Below are 16040 nucleotides of genomic sequence, written 5' to 3' on the forward strand. Positions count from 1 at the left end.
CTTCACTTTTTTCATATTTAAGTCTCCTACTACTAGTCTATGCTGCAACTCCCACGGAATTACTTTCACATTCTTCAAGTACTTTCTCTGTTCCTGCCCAACCACAATAAAATCAATTTCCGACTCATGTCCTCCTGAGCTGTAAGTCACCTTCCTTTTCTCTTTCTTTTTAAACCATGTGTTGGCAATACAAAGTTTCTTTTCATCACAAAATTCAAGTAGCATTCTTCTTTCCATGTTTCTCTCCCCAAAACCATACCCTCCATGAATGCCCTCGAACCCATTTGCTTGTTTTCCAACATGTCCATTAAAATCTCCTAATCCAAACACCAACTCTTTTGAACTCCGTAAATCCCATTCCTCTGCCAAAACATCATAAAAACTTTCCTTTTCTAAGTAATCCCTACCACTTTGAGGTGCATATGCAGTATGCACAGATTAGCCTCACTACCTCCTCTTCAAAAGCAATTACCATTGTCATCACTCTGTCACTCCTTCTTCTAACTTCTATTACTTTCTCACATAATTACTTTCTCCCTTACATTCAAGAATAAATTTAGGATTGTGATGACAAGTAATTGTTTAACGACTTTAACAAACCTTTTGAACATTAAGTCTGTCTTAACAAAAAAAACCTTAAGCGAGTAATGTCGGTCTGGAATTGCATGCGGGAAGTGATTTTCTGATGTCTCTGGATTTATTAATATTCGATTGAACACTGAGAATATGTCCTTATAATCTTTGTAATGTATTGTATTGAGTTTAAATTTACCGTTGTTATTGTGTTCATAAATGTACTTGCACTGATGAGAATTTGATATTCGAAAACGCGTTCTGCAACATTGCTTTACACGCTCCAATGCCTGATGGTAATTTTCTGGTAGGTTTCCGTCACGCGTTGAAGCAATGTATGTGTTTCGTTTTTCTTTGTTTATTGCGTTGATCGGTTAGTGCCTGCTTATTTGCAGTCATTTCTGAAGTACAGTTTGTTTGCAATGACTAAAGAAAAACAACAAGTCGAAAAAACGGTAGTCTCCATCTTGCAGCAATCTAAGTAGTCAGACTTGGAATTTCTCAATGTAGAGAGAAAAAGTTTTCTCTGCCTATAAAACGTTAAATAGTAGTTTTATTAAATATTTCTGGAAACTTCCTTGGTTTCATATTATCTGACTTTTGACAACAACCTACGGCAGTGGTTCCCAAACTTTTTTGAGCACGACCCAAATCTGAGTTTGGTGAACATCTCGCGACCCAAGACACAGGCAACCTATATAAACAATTTTACCACTCCACTGTTTTTGCAATCTTTGCCTGCTATAAACAAGACACAGACAACCAGTTGAAGGGTGGTCTACTGTAGCTCCTCTTGCTCAGAGTCTAAGTAAAAGTGCTAGATTCGTTGCTGAGTCAAACCGGCTTGGCTCCAGTGCCTCTTCTCGGTGCTTAAAAATGCGCTCATTTTTTTCATGCGTCGGATGTCTCTTTAACTTGTTCTTCTTTAAGGATTCGTTTGACAACATTTTACAACACAGCCTACTGTACATAGCGGCTTGCCAGCAGCACCTGGGTCGCAGATAAAAATGAACTTTAAATCAAAAAAAAATAGTTTATAAATCTTAAATTGTCAACTTAAAGAATAATTTACGTTTACTGTGATTTATTGAAGGAAGTGACTTGAATGCCGGTAAAACTGCTTGCCATAATTGATTTTGATAAGAGAAGCCGAATAAAAGCGTGTGATGCTCAAAAGAAAAAAAAGTTTATTTATAAATTAATTTACAACAGTCCGATTTTGGCAGATTTAGATCGTCTCTGCACGACCCATTTTCTGACCCTTCGCGACCCATGTTTGGGTCGCGACCCATAGTTTGGGAACCACTGACCTACGGTATGTATAATGTATATGTTTTCGCGGCAAACATATCTTCGGTAGAAACAATTGGCAAACATTTCGTTAGATTTAATCAACACATTCCCTCAATGAAACAAGGCACCCCTTGAGACGGTTTGCGTAGCAAGGTGGTTGTCTGTACTTCTGTAGGAAGAACTTTTTGAATTTGGTTTTCAAGTGCATTATTGGATTTTCCAGCCATTAAGTCAACCTATTTTACATTGATTAAACGTCTCCAGACCAGTGGCGTATCTTGGTTGATTTTCGTAGGCATGCAATGGAAGGAGGGTCATAGCTAGTGTAGGGGGGTCTGGGGGCATGCCTCCCCTAGGGAATTCTTGCAAATTTGCCTTAGGTTTTATAGCTTTTCTTGCAAGCTGAGCCTTACTTAGCTTAGTAACTTACCTTAGCCCAGTGCCGGAGGGGGGGGGGGACTGGGCTGAAGCCCAGGGCCCCCACTTCAAAGAAAAAAATCTACTAATTTTTTTAGTTGCACAGCTGGAGATTACTGCTTTAATTCGTATCTCAAACAAGCAAGGGCGGCACACCCATATGTGCTGCGGTGCTGCAGCACCCCTGCCCAATCCCAGTTATTCAATTTTTCTTCGTTTTTTTAACAAAAAACATATTTATTTGATACTTTTATATCCGAAAATGGTACGGATTGCGGGTCAAAGTTATGATAATGCTGCTAGTATGAGTGGCAAGTATAACGGTCTTCAAGCTCTTCTGCGCGAGAAATGTAGTGTAGCTCAATATGTCCCTTGCCCAGCACATTCACTTAATTTAATCGGTAAATGTCCTGTTGAAACATGCCGTTCTGCCGCTGAGCTTTTTGAATTGTTGCAAAGCTAGATGGTTTGCCTGTTTTGAAGACATTATCTGATACAAGATGGTCAGTTAGATATGATGCAGTTCTTCTTCTTCTATCGAGTCTTCTAAAGTTTGTTGATACCGTACATCACAGATTGACACATTCTTCCGCAACGGAGTTATACACTGACAGGTCCCACCTACTGCACCGGGTGGCAAGCCGAGGGCAAACAAGAAGGTGATCCGCTGCATAGGCGTAGCCAGGGGGGGGGGGGGGCGAAAAGGGCCATGCTCCTCAAATTTTCCAAGTTTGGATTCCAAAGTTGAGCCCTTTGTTGAAAATATAATAAAGTTTGTAGAAATTTATATCGTTTTCCAAGACATCTGGCTATTAACACCCCCAAGGACTTGTTTTAGACACACAGAAAGACACCAATAAATTTTGCAAATTGTAAATCGCGCAAAATTTACGCGATTTACGTTTCTTTGAACTATTGTAATTTGTGGAAGCAATTTCAGAATGGCTTACTCTGTTGGGTTTTTGTGTAGTTATTGAGTTTTTGTATAGCTGAGTTTTTAGTGTTCTCTAATTTTAGCCGCAGTTTTTGCCCGTTCATGTGTAAGAGCTATCTTTAATAAGTTAATAGCTGTTTATTTGCTAATAAATTTCATACAAATATTACCCTAAAAGTGTTTTCAGAAAGCGCTATAATCCATTATTTGAGTGTAATTTTTCAAAAATTTTACATGCAACTGATACATGCAACTGGGCCCGTGTCGTAGCTCCACTCCACCATTAATTTTTAGCGAAAAATGTCACTTGATAAGGGCCCCCACTTTCAGCTCAGCCCAGGTCCCCATAAACCCTTAATCCGGCCCTGCCTTAGCCTACTTACTTTACTTACTTAGGACCAAAAGAAAAAAGGCCAAACAAATGCCAATCGGAAAACTTAAAAAGACCAAGCCTCCAAACAAAAATAGTCCTGCCAAACACTTTTTAAAAACCCCGAATTTCTGAAATTTAGCCTTAAAAAGACCAATGTGGCAACCCTGTCTCCAGATTGTGATTTTTGTTTTGCATGCAATTTCAAATCTGCATGCCTTGGTTCCACTTGCGCCACGGTGTTGTAAAAGAGCGGCGAAAAGGCAAATTGTATTGTCAACGCATGCTGGGCAGCTCTTCTCAGCATGTAGGGTTGCCAGGGTCAGCAAAGTTGCCAAATTTTGAAAACGGTCAGTTGTTTCGAATATTGAAATTAAGAGAGCCAGGAGGTTCAGCTATTAACATTTTCAATTTCTACGCATAAATTCGTTGTTCCTGAAAGATTTCTGTAGTGCATGCCTTGCATGCACGGAGAATACGCCACTGCTGCAGACGTTGTATCAATAAAAAGGACCATTTTTTTGCTGGGTTATCCGCAATAGCTAAAAGCGTAAATGACAAAGTTATTAGATTCTCTTTCGATTTCAACAGCTTGTCATTGTGTTTTTTTGTGCGAGCGCTTGACAATTTCTTTTGCACTTGCAGGAAAGTTAGTCAGTGGGCACTGGATCAAGCAAAGGCCAATTTGATGACCAAGTACTTCCTGGTTGGCTTGACCGAACAAATGGAGGATTTTGTTGTTGTGTTGGAGGCTGCTGAGCCACGCATGTTCCATGGATTCGCGGAGAGATTTCGAAATGGTTTGTAATTCGATTTGACTAATGTTTAGCCTAAGTATGGGTTGTCAGTGTTATTTGCCATTACGTCATCAATCATCCGATGCTGCAAGTTGGCCAAAAGTGTTGTAAGTTCACCGGAACTTGATTTTCGAAAGCGATTAAGGCGAAAAATGGTACGAAGCCTCATCGGATTCATGATAAGGATGTCAAGTTATTTCCTCCCCAAAACCTCAATCGATAAACAAACTGGCAAATAGAGAAACCGCACTATACCAAATCTAACCGGAATGCAGCCGAGCAGCGCACATAGGTCTCAATTCAGCAGTACCATAGTCGCCGAAGTAGCCAGTCAGCGATTATGCTTCAACTTTCAACGGAAGGTTCGCACACTCAGCTTCGGTGACCTATCCTTTGTTGTCTTTGCTGTTGTCTCAACCTACAACAAGAACATAGGCATTAAGCTGAAGAAGAAGCTTTCTCAGTTCAAAGGTTGCACTTAGGTCTTGTTTGTATTTTTCATCAAGTCAATCTCAATCTGATGAAACAGCCAAAGCAACTTCAGGGTCTTGGTATCGGAGCATTACTGCTTTTATGAGTGTTGAAAATAAATTGCAAGAGCTTTCTCAATTGAACGCATTTGGTGCTCGACGATGTTATGTCTTTTGTTCATTGTTTTACCATTGTGTTTAGGCAAAAAATCCCACATTCGTAAGACATTGCACAAAGACCCTCCATCAGAAGCAACGCTACAAAAGTTGAAAAACTCTAAACCCTATAGTATGGAGAGAGAGCTGTACGATTTCGCACAAGCACAGTTTGAGTTCGTGAAGCAACACTCGACCTACACAGACGAAAACGGATTGCTACAGCCCATGAAAGGAAGTAGATTCAGATTCGAAAAGATTTACGGCCCACAAGGTCGCATACAAGGATAGAAAGGTTGTTATTTTTCTTGGCAAGAAAACGTACAAGTTCAAGTTGGTATCGGTACATTGCAAAATGGCCAACTGGAAAACCGATACATAAATCTCTTGCTCTTAACACTTTCTTTCCTACAAGCTAACCATTCATACGTGTCGTTTACAGGAAGATGCGAGAAAGATTTTATAGTTTATGACAATGGTTTCCCTTTTAGGACTGTTTCAACATCGACTACAGTTATTTTTTGTAGTCGTTGACTACGTTACTACAGTTACGCCACTCCAGTCGTTGCCACCGCATCTATATCTTGTTGCTGATCAGTGTTACCAGACTCAAGTTTGCTCACTGCACTATTTCAAACCCCAAGTCGCACCATTTCACCTGGAATTTCGCCAACGCCCTAAATTTTCTCCTAAAAATGCAGAAGTGATGGCTATAACAAAAATTTACATAGCAAAAAACGAAAATCACACAGTTACATGTACATTATGTACAACACAACCAATACAGTATGATAGTTAGGTGGAGAAGTTAAAAGGTTAAAATAAAAATAGTTTTTCAAACAAAATAGCATTCAGTTTTTCTATTAATGTAGGCAGTGCAAGTGTGCAACAGCCACAAAATCATCTCTAGGACCTTAACTTTTTGCATAAAGAATTTAACTCATTCGACCCACCCTCATACATAGAAGAATTGAAGTTCTTCAACATGTCGTCTGATATGACAAGTCCATTCCATCACTGATCATTTAGTGTTGTGCGAATTCGCACAATGGCTGTTGGGTCAGTCCATCCTTAATCAACGAAGGTTGTCAACCCACGTTCTCTGAATTTTACGAAACTTGGTACACTGATTCCAATAGCTAAAAAAATCATTTTCTCCAAATTTGAGCATCCTAGCTCCAGCGGTTTGGGAGGTATCGCATTTTGAAATTTGCCGCCACTAAGTCCAAATTGCGTCACGCTCCAGCGAATTTGAGCTTCTACAGCTTCCCCCTTACAGTAAATCGATGGAGTAAAATGCTATTTCCCCATTTTTGAGGGTGCTGAATCCAAAAAACTGGGTTAGAACATTCTAAATAGATGCCTTCATGGAGATTTTTGCTGTTTGGGGTGTCTTACTTTGTGCACATATTCCAAGCCGCTATGATACTTAATGAAAAAATTAAAAATCATTTTTAGTAGTTGAAAGATGATATTATTTGAATTTAGTGAATTTAAGTTTTGCATATGGTTGAGTAAAAAGTTATCAGTTATTCTAAAATTATTTGCATTGCCGGTTAAGTGCGCATTGTCTTACATATTCTGTAGCTGCCCGAATTGTAGCATAGCCTAAATAGTAATGAAATTGTGACTTAGCTTTCTAAATAGGCTAGGCTATATCATTAAATGAAAATTTGAAGTTAATGTTTAAAATACATATATATGCCGGATTAATAAATTCATGAAATTTTCATCCAAAGTCATGTGAGAATAAAACAGGTGAATACGATCAAGTATAATACATAATTGAAAATGTGCAGGAGGGATCCTTGGATTTTTAATGCATTGAATCCTTGGAAGATTCCCTATTCAAAAAGTGCTGGAATCATTCAATTAGGTGTCCTTATATCCTCTGAAAGGGGGTATATAGCAAGAACAAGGGTGTAAAACCCAACTAATCAAAATTGGATGATTCCACACAATATAAACAAAGTCTGAAAAACTTCCAACATGGATATGTTTATAAAAAGTATAGGCATATTAAGATAGGCTATATCACAAGGATATAGGTCAGGTCATTTAGCACTATCCCATTAAGCCTTTTAATGGTAGTCGAACATTAAGAAGATTCCAATATATATTATATACAAAACAAGTCAGAAATTTGACTGCGTAGCAGCAAAAATTATGCAGTATATATGCATTGATCAGTGTTTCCTCTAAGAAATCAACCTCTGTGCAACAGTCAAAAAGTGTGCAATGGTTAAATCATTTTGCGGGGTCTTGCTAAAAATTAAAAAATCTGCACAATACTGAGATCAATTAAAATACTGTATTTACTTGAGGTCAACTAAAATCCATTCAATATTTTTCGTATTGTTTTCAAAAATCCTTGCACATGCGTTCAATCATTTTAAGCAAAATTGTGCTTAAAAAGGAAACACCAGCATTGATATCAGGCAGCTTCAGAATTTATCACAACTATAATAACGCTGGCAATATCTCTAGGTTAGATGATAAGAATGCAACAACAACAAAATAGCTCATACGTTGACCAGCCAGAAAATTTCCTTCAGTCTCAACATTTAACAAAGCTGTGAACAAATTTTTTCAACACTATTGTCTGACAGTTTGTATTTGATTCTACCTCCGCTTCCAAATGCTGTTGGACTTTCAACAGTGCAAATGATATGAACTGAGGGAATCAGACAGACATCTTCTTCATTATCATCCGGCCAATAAAATGAAGCAGATGGGCCACTTGGATGCATAAATTTCACTTTTGCTTCTTTATCCAAAGAAATATCAAGTACTATTCCAATCCACCAGCTGAAATCGTATTTACATGCAACAAAACCCATTGCTTTGGTGGGTTGGTAAGCAGGCATGTTCGTAAAACAGTAGGTTGCAGCAAAATTGCTATCACAACTCACATACTTACATCCAATTTTATCAAGGACAATGGGCTCATAGTGGTGGTATGATCTTGTACCTGGAATTGTTTGACCAGCTTCAAATCTGCTGCGTAGCTTTAACCTGAGTTTGTCAATATCAAATTTTGAAGAAAAATGAAACTTGATACCATTTATGTGACCTTTGCAATAATTGTACAGAGTCCCCACGTTGTTAATTTGATCATTATAAGGCTGCTGCAAGCTTTCTCTTCTTACTAATCTTTTCACTGTTCCTCCAATCCCATCACAGGAGGACTTAACATGGCTGGTGGCGAAAAAGACCCATTTAGCAGACAGACCAAAATCTGATTCATGACAACAGAGGTTCAAACGGTTTTTGAAATTTTGATACTGAGAAGCACAGCCATCTGAATAGTATGTAATTTTCTTAATGAATGGGATTTGCTCTTTAATGAAACTGCAGATTTTGTTTTGCACTTCATATACAAATGAAACATCATGATCTTTGTCATCAGATATTATGCAATGGCTTACATTAGCAAGAGCTTCAGAATTGGAGGATTTATAATAAATCACAGCTGGATGGAGAGAACATTGATCGTTGTTCCAGTGGTATGATTGCGCTTCATCTTGCAGGATGAAGCTGTAATTCTCAGCGAAGTCAAGTAAACAGATAACTTCGTCCTGCTTCAGCGTTGCCTTATGATCTTTTAAATGCTTATTTTCAATGCTTATTTTCAATTCAATGCTTATTTTCAATCATGCACTGCTTATTTTCAATGTCGCAGACAATCATCTTCATTAAATCTTTATAGTCCTTATCTGTCTTACTGCTGTTGGCCTTAAGTATCGCATTTTGGTGGTGTGTGCATACACAGACAGTATGCGTACCAGCTGAAGAAACTGTGACACACTGTTTGGGCCTTAATGAAAAAAATGATGCTCTTCCAACTTTAATATCAGGATGTGTCCTTTTGAATATGGAGTACAGTTCATCAACGTTACACAGTAACAACCTCTTCTGTTCATGCATATTCCTTTTCACACTCACTTTATCTGTTTGACCTGGCATGATTCGTGAAAAGGAATGATCATCATCACGATAAAACGCACGAATGATTTGTTTGGTTTCTTCTGAAAGTTGGTATTTTTTCCCTACAGTGGCAGGTTTGCCCAACACCCCTTTTTTTTTCCTTTAGCATCATGGCTTGCCTCACAGAATAATCTGATACATTAAAGAATTGTTGTGCTTTCTTTTGTGTCCAAGAATTTGGTTTTAAAGTTAAAATAGAATACTTATCATCACGGTCAGCATTGTAAAGCTTATTTTCCAATTCATCCATTATGAGATCCAAATCTTTTGCTTTGACTGCATTTATTTTATGATCTTCAATCGTTTCATCTTGCGAAGTACTTTGAATATCCACTGCCAATACACCAACTGCTTGTGCAAATGTCTCATTCAATTGTTTTGTAACTTTTCCAAGCTTCTCGGTACTGTAAGAGAGTTTTTGACGCTTATTTTTAGATTTTAATGTAATGGGAGATGTGCCGAATGCATCTAAAACTGTATTGGTTCTCTAATGAATCCATATGTTCCAATTTCCCATGGAGCTCTGTTTCTAGTTCACTTTCAGATGATGAGATCTGAGATAACTTGTCACTTATCGAGGATGTGCTGGATGAATCATCATTTGTCATATCTTCTGTGAGAAGAGTCTAGCATTTCCTACAAAGTTTTTGTCCAGGAATAGCTTTTAGGTTTTTATTTTTCAGAAATAAAGCATGGGAAAGATTGATTTCATGAGACCCCTTTGGCTTTTTATGAGACCGAAGTCTTGAATGTGTGTTAAATATGTCACAACATTTTGAAAAACGAACCGCATAGTTGTGCAATAAAATCTTTTCATGGTGAAAGCATATGTTCCCATGTTGCAAGACAATGTCGTCATCCAGTTCAGCACGCATTTGTAAGATTTGCAGTTGTTCTTTACCAATTTCTTCAAATGAGAGAAAGCCTTTCTGGCGAATTTGAGTTTGTTTATGACATTCATCATTTTCATTCAAGTGCACACCAATTGAACAAGGGATATTATCCATTACTAAATTAAACACAGAGTATAGGCTACTGATAGATAGAATAATTGCTTAATTTCACCTGTAATGTAGAACATATGACACTTCGTTTTCGAATTACTGATAACTTTTTACTCAACCATATGCAAAACTTAAATTCACTAAATTCAAATAATATCATCTTTCAACTTCATTTTTTCATTAAGTATCATAGCGGCTCGGAATATGTGCACAAAGTGAGACATCTCAAACAGCAAAAATCTCCATGAAGGCAACTATTTAGAATGTTCTAACCCAGTTTTTTGGATTCAGCACCCTCAAAAATGGGGAAATAGCATTTTACTCCATTGATTTACTGTAAGGGGGAAGCTGTAGAAGCTCAAATTCGCTGAAGCGTGACGCAGTTTGGACCTAGTGGCGGCAAATTTCAAAATGCGATATCTCCAAAACCGCTCGAGCTAGGATGCTCAAATTTGGAGAAAATGATTTTTTTAGCTATTGGAATCAGTGTACCAAGTTTCGTAAAATTCGGAGAATGTGGATTGACAAATTGGAAAAAAAATCGTTGATTAAGGATGGACTGACCCTGTTAACATTTGAAATGACAATTTATTTCGCTGTTTTGTTTTGATACAAGTCACTTGGCTGAATACCCTCTCAACTACTTCATTGGAAATAGCAATACCAAGACATGCCAGAGCATCGTCTGCCAGTTCACGGTAAGCAGGACGACCTGAACTGTCCTTGAAATGGTAATTTTGTACATTCCTTAGGAATCCTACTTTTAAAGATGTCTTCTTTACACTATGGAGGTAAAACTATTCTTCTGTATTGCTCCTCCACATTCTCTTTTTCTGCTAGCAAATAAGGAAATGGCCACCTTTCAATCTGTGATAAGATATTGAATAGGTGCAAGGCATTCAAGCCTTGAAACACCTTGTGACTAGCTGGAAGTCTCTTACCTACTTGCTCCACCAAAGCACACAATAATTTTGACCACCGCACCTTCATATCTTCAAGAACGGACTTGAAGATTGGATCTTGTTGACGTTTTTGTGTGAACTGCTGCAAGTTAGCTATAAACTTTGCACCATAATCAACATAATGTAATTAATGCACCATAATCTTGTGTTGCACCTTTCACCATTGCTGATAACACGAGATTTTAGGGATCGATGATGCAGACCCAACTCTTTCATCATCTCTTCTGTATCTGCATTTGTTGCTTAAAAAATGCCTTCACCCTCTCAAGCTCACAGATAATAGGGGATAAAAAACAAAGTACAGTGATGGTAATTGATATCATCATTACACATACCATGGATCATCCTAGCCTTATAACGTACATCCTGTGCTCCTTCACCCATGGCCATTTCAAAGTATTTGCACAGTTCTTTCCAATTTTCAAGAAGTCTTTGATGACTCGCCCTCTTACTAACCATCTTGTCCAAGACATTTAAAAAAAAAAGGCATCTTAGGATTGTTCTTGGTGGAAGGTCTAGCATTATCTGTTCCATTACCTGCAGTTTTACATGCAGCATCATTTTCAAAGTGCTCAGTTTCTTCTTCATTTACCTCGTTAAACAAGCTTTTATATGCATGTCGACGAAGGGTACTGTTTGAAAACCAGTTTAGTATCTCTAATTGTATGAATCCAAGGTTAGCAGGCATCGACTCAAATGCCTTTTGCACACAAAGGGCGAGAGAATGGCAGATGCACTTCATTAAAACATAGTTTGGTGATTTTTGCTTGACCCTGAAGCAAATACTGTTGTGTTCACCTATCATAGCTGCAGCTTCGTTCATCATAAACCAATGCACTTAGATAATAATAATTTGAATTCATCTAGGCACTGCTTTAAAATGTTGAATATCGCTTCGCCGGTTGTGTGGGCAACATGATACAAACCTAGGAATGAAGTCCTAATTGTCTTTGAAGTGTCACTAAAATAGCGTGCGCACACAGCAAGAAGTTTTTCAACACTGACGTCAGTGGTTTCATCAATGAGTATTGAATATTTCTTCCCATTCATATCAGCAATGAGTGATGATTTTAGAGCAGGAGACACAACAGTATTATTGCAGAATATTTCGTACGATGCAATTTCACATTTTCCCAAACACTACCATCACCATTATATTTTATTACATCCGAAACATGATCGATAGCTCTGGTTGCAAAGTGACAGCATGTTGTCACAGCAAGTTGAATTTCAGCCTTTTTTGTTTTATCTGATATTGTTTCAATATTGGCTTGAAAGGTAGTTGTCCACAAACTTTTGATACTGACGTATTCTTTTTATGTTGAGCACCAAGAACAAGATCGTGGCCCCCTTGAGTGAAATAAAAATGTATTTGTTTAAAGAACAATCCGCTGGCAGATTTCCCATCTGTTGTCTGCCGACAGGTGCTTTCCAATAACGGCAACTTACACATGATTGCACAACTCTCCTCACAACCGATCTTCCTTTGATGATCAAATACTGGTGGTTCATTGCTGCTAGGACTTGTGAACACTGAACAGCCATGTGTCCCTCCTTTTCGTGAAAGGACATCTTTAGGAGATGTTACTGGGTGCTGTAGACTTGTGGAGGAAGTACGATGGGGTGCTTGGATTCAGCTGATAATGATGAGGCTTCTAACCGGCTTCCAACTGTAAGCACACCTTTGACCAGATAAGAGTTTAGTGTTTGTAGTTCTTTTAGAGCTGGTGTCACGCGCAGCTGCTGCTCCGATAGCAGTGACACAGGCTCATCGAAACCAAGATGATCCACTAACGGATTGGATGCCGCAGGATAAGACTGGTGCTGGGTAACCTTCATTATGGCGAGTCGAGCTTCTTGCTTAGGCCATTCAACCTTCTTCTTTCGCAAAAAATCAGGACCACAGAACCACAATTTTGCTGAGGCGGCCTGATCCGGCCACAAACCCCTGGATGCAAGATCAGCAGGGTTTTCAGCCGATGGCATGTAATGCCATTGTTTGACAGAGGAGAGCGTGTGCATCACCTCCAAACCATTAGCAACAAACGTGGTGAACCATGTTGACGTATTGTTCAGATACCGCAGAACCACGGTGGCATCAATCCAAAAAACAATTTTTGATAAATTAAATTCAATTTTTCGAACAATGAAGTTGCTTAGTTTAGCCGCCAAAACGGCAGCAACAAGCTTAAACCGCGGCAGGCGCGGCACACTTACATGCTCCATTGGGGAAACATGAGCCTTCCCCATTACAAACGCACAGGATACAGTGAAATCAGCATGCAAAACACTTAAATACGAACACGCTCCATAACCACTGGTGCTCGCATCAGAGAAGGTGTGCAGCTCGAAATTTAGCACATTTCCCAGTTTTGTAAAACTTCTCTGTAGCTTCACATGTTCTAAATGTGGCAGAGCTTGGGCCCACTTATCCCATTACCTCAACCCCAGGAATAGATGTTATGTCGTCATCCCAGCCTAAAGAGGCAGAACAAGCTTTCTGCAGCAGCTGCTTAGCTGACGTAGCAAAAATGGTTGAAGCAGACCAAGGGGGTCATAAGTTTGCCCAACATGGAAGCCAAAGAAGCATTTGAAGCAAGGTCCTTCTCAGGCAATGAACAGAGTAGCCTACCTGTTTCTCATTGGAGCAAAATTTTGTTAAGTAAAAACCACCACTCATTGACAAAGTATGTAGTTGATTAACCAGGTTAATTGCTGCATCTATGGAAACACATGATTTGCACAAACCATCAACATAGATAGATTTCGCACTACTTTGTTGAGAGTTTCAGCATCTGCTCTAGTCGCATTCTCCGATGCTGTTTTCTGAAGAGCATATGCTGCACAGGTTGGACATGACTTAGCTCCGAATACATGTGTGCGCATGCGATAGTCAACCGGCTCTGCATGGACATCGTTGTTTGGGAACCACAAGAACCGAAAGGCATCTTGGTCCTCCTCATCAACCCGAACCTGTGAAAACATTGCCTTTATGTCACCGATTAATGCAAGGATGCTGTTGAAATCGCAACAACACTCCTACCAGATTATTCATTGGATCTGGTCCCTATAAGAGCATGTCGTTCAGAGATTGACCATTGCATTTTGCGCTACAATCAAACCCAACACTGAATTTTGTGTGCATGGCGTGCAATAATGTGGCACATAACAAATTCTTCTCATGACCAGGAGAGTCTTGAGGTACATGAATGGCATAACCTGAATCAATATAGTACTACATTTTGGCGCAGTACTTTTCGAACAGGTTTGGGTCTGCAATAAACCGCTTTTTCAGGTTGTTTAGTCTCTTCAATGCCATAACACGATTTTTGGGTAGAGAGGGCTTTTCCTCTTTCCACAAAAGCCCAACCGAGTAATGGCCATCAACCTTTTTGATAGTTTGCTCGAGAATGCCCAAGGCACATTTGTCCTTGAGAGATGGGCATTCTACTTGAAGGAGCTCTACATCCTTAAAATCTTGATCAAGTATTTGTAGAATATCTCTACAAGAATTGTCTTTGACATCGTTGTGATAAACAAAGTTAACCATCACACGTCAGCACCCACCTTGTATTTCTTGATCACTTACATTCTTACCGTACATGGTCCATCCAAGTGCAGTGTGCAGGCCACATGGCTCACCAGGTGCACCAGTTGGCCGGATCACCAGACCCTACCTTGACTGGCACCACCTTAAAGATAGTTGGCGAATTGTCTTTCATCTGAGGGATCACAGTGGAACATGATGTTCGGGCTACAGGGCCTGCAACACTATTCCTTTCTACATGCCCTTTCAGTTCTGTGTTCATGGTACCATTTACCGCATGAAGTAGAGTTTTATGGTTTCCTTTGCACTTTTGGCAGTGAAACCTGCTCTTGCATAGTGCAGCTCGGTGGCCTGGTCAAAGGCATTTGAAGCACAACCGATGTTCTCTGGCCAGCTTTCTCTTTACTTCCACACTATGCTCCTGAAATGTACAACATTTCCAAATGTCATGCAACTCCTGGCACACACAACGTACCCTCTGTAGATTCTGACCACTTGGGCAACACAATCTGCTGAGTAGCAAACACACTTGCTTTACAATGTGCCTGCATATTTCTACCACTAGGTTGTCCCTTAGGCTTTCTTTAACCTCTATTTTGTGACAGAAGTTGGCCAAACTCACTGTCTGCCTCTGATGCTGCATTCTCCACCAGCTCACGCAGATCTGCAAAGGAGCCATATTTTTTACGGTTGCTGATGATGACAAATTGGGATCGTACCTTGTATAGAAGGCGATGAAACAGCTTCTGTAAAAGGCCAACACTGTTAAGTAGCCCATCCTTGTCCCAACTGGCAAAACTTGTTTCACAGCGATACATTTTATCACACAAATCTAACAAGGCCTCTGAATCCCAATCGTTGAGTATTGGTCCATCCACTAGGTTTTGCTTTACCCTGGCCATTAGCTTACCAGGGTTGCCAAATCTTTTTTTCTAACCTTTTCCTTGCCATTCCGTATGCATGCTCTCGATCACTGAAATGAAACTATTCTGTCCATCGTATTTGCTTTATTAAAAGCTTAAACTAACTTATAACGAAAGTGTCTAGAAAATAAAAACATGCATTAAAGCTCCATTTAACAAGAGATACGTTTACTAACAAAACAGACAACCTGACGTTAGGTTGCCTACCAAGCTAATGTTAAGCACGTACAGTTTGTTGCAACAATGCAACAATCGGCTAGCAGCTACAGGCAAGACCACGTTGCATGCCGTGCAATCACTTTAGATGTATTACATTAAACAAAATCCGGTAGACTTCATTTTTACATTGGAAGCAGCCCTTCGAACTTGCTGGGATGAAGGATAAACGCTTAACTGTAAGTTCTTGCACACTATTGACAGTGTTGAGTTGATGTAACTTTCGGAGCTACCGGTGTCCATTAGAGCGGTGAGGCATTTTCCATTTAGCGTGATAGGCAAACATGCACTCTGTAAGCTTCCAGGACATGATGCGGAAACAGAGGACTGCAACGACGTAGGTATATTACAATCACCCAAACAGCTCAGACCAGCAATAAACATCTTTGGC

At 39.4% G+C, this 16040-nt stretch overlaps 1 protein-coding gene across 1 annotated transcript in view; it reads left to right on the forward strand.

The window, feature by feature from the left end:
• The window catches only part of LOC145782406 (heparan sulfate 2-O-sulfotransferase 1-like), a 74944-nt gene that overhangs the window by 32681 nt on the left and 26223 nt on the right, over positions 1 to 16040 (forward strand). Inside the window, exons 8-9 of the mRNA XM_082594186.1 lie at positions 4233 to 4387; positions 5057 to 5305. Coding sequence (XP_082450312.1) covers positions 4233 to 4387; positions 5057 to 5301 — 400 coding nt within the window. The 3' untranslated portion in view covers positions 5302 to 5305. The remainder of the gene's footprint in view (positions 1 to 4232; positions 4388 to 5056; positions 5306 to 16040) is intronic.

This window comes from Aplidium turbinatum, chromosome 13, assembly GCF_918807975.1.
Source record: "Aplidium turbinatum chromosome 13, kaAplTurb1.1, whole genome shotgun sequence".
NCBI classification, from domain to species: Eukaryota; Metazoa; Chordata; class Ascidiacea; order Aplousobranchia; family Polyclinidae; genus Aplidium; species Aplidium turbinatum.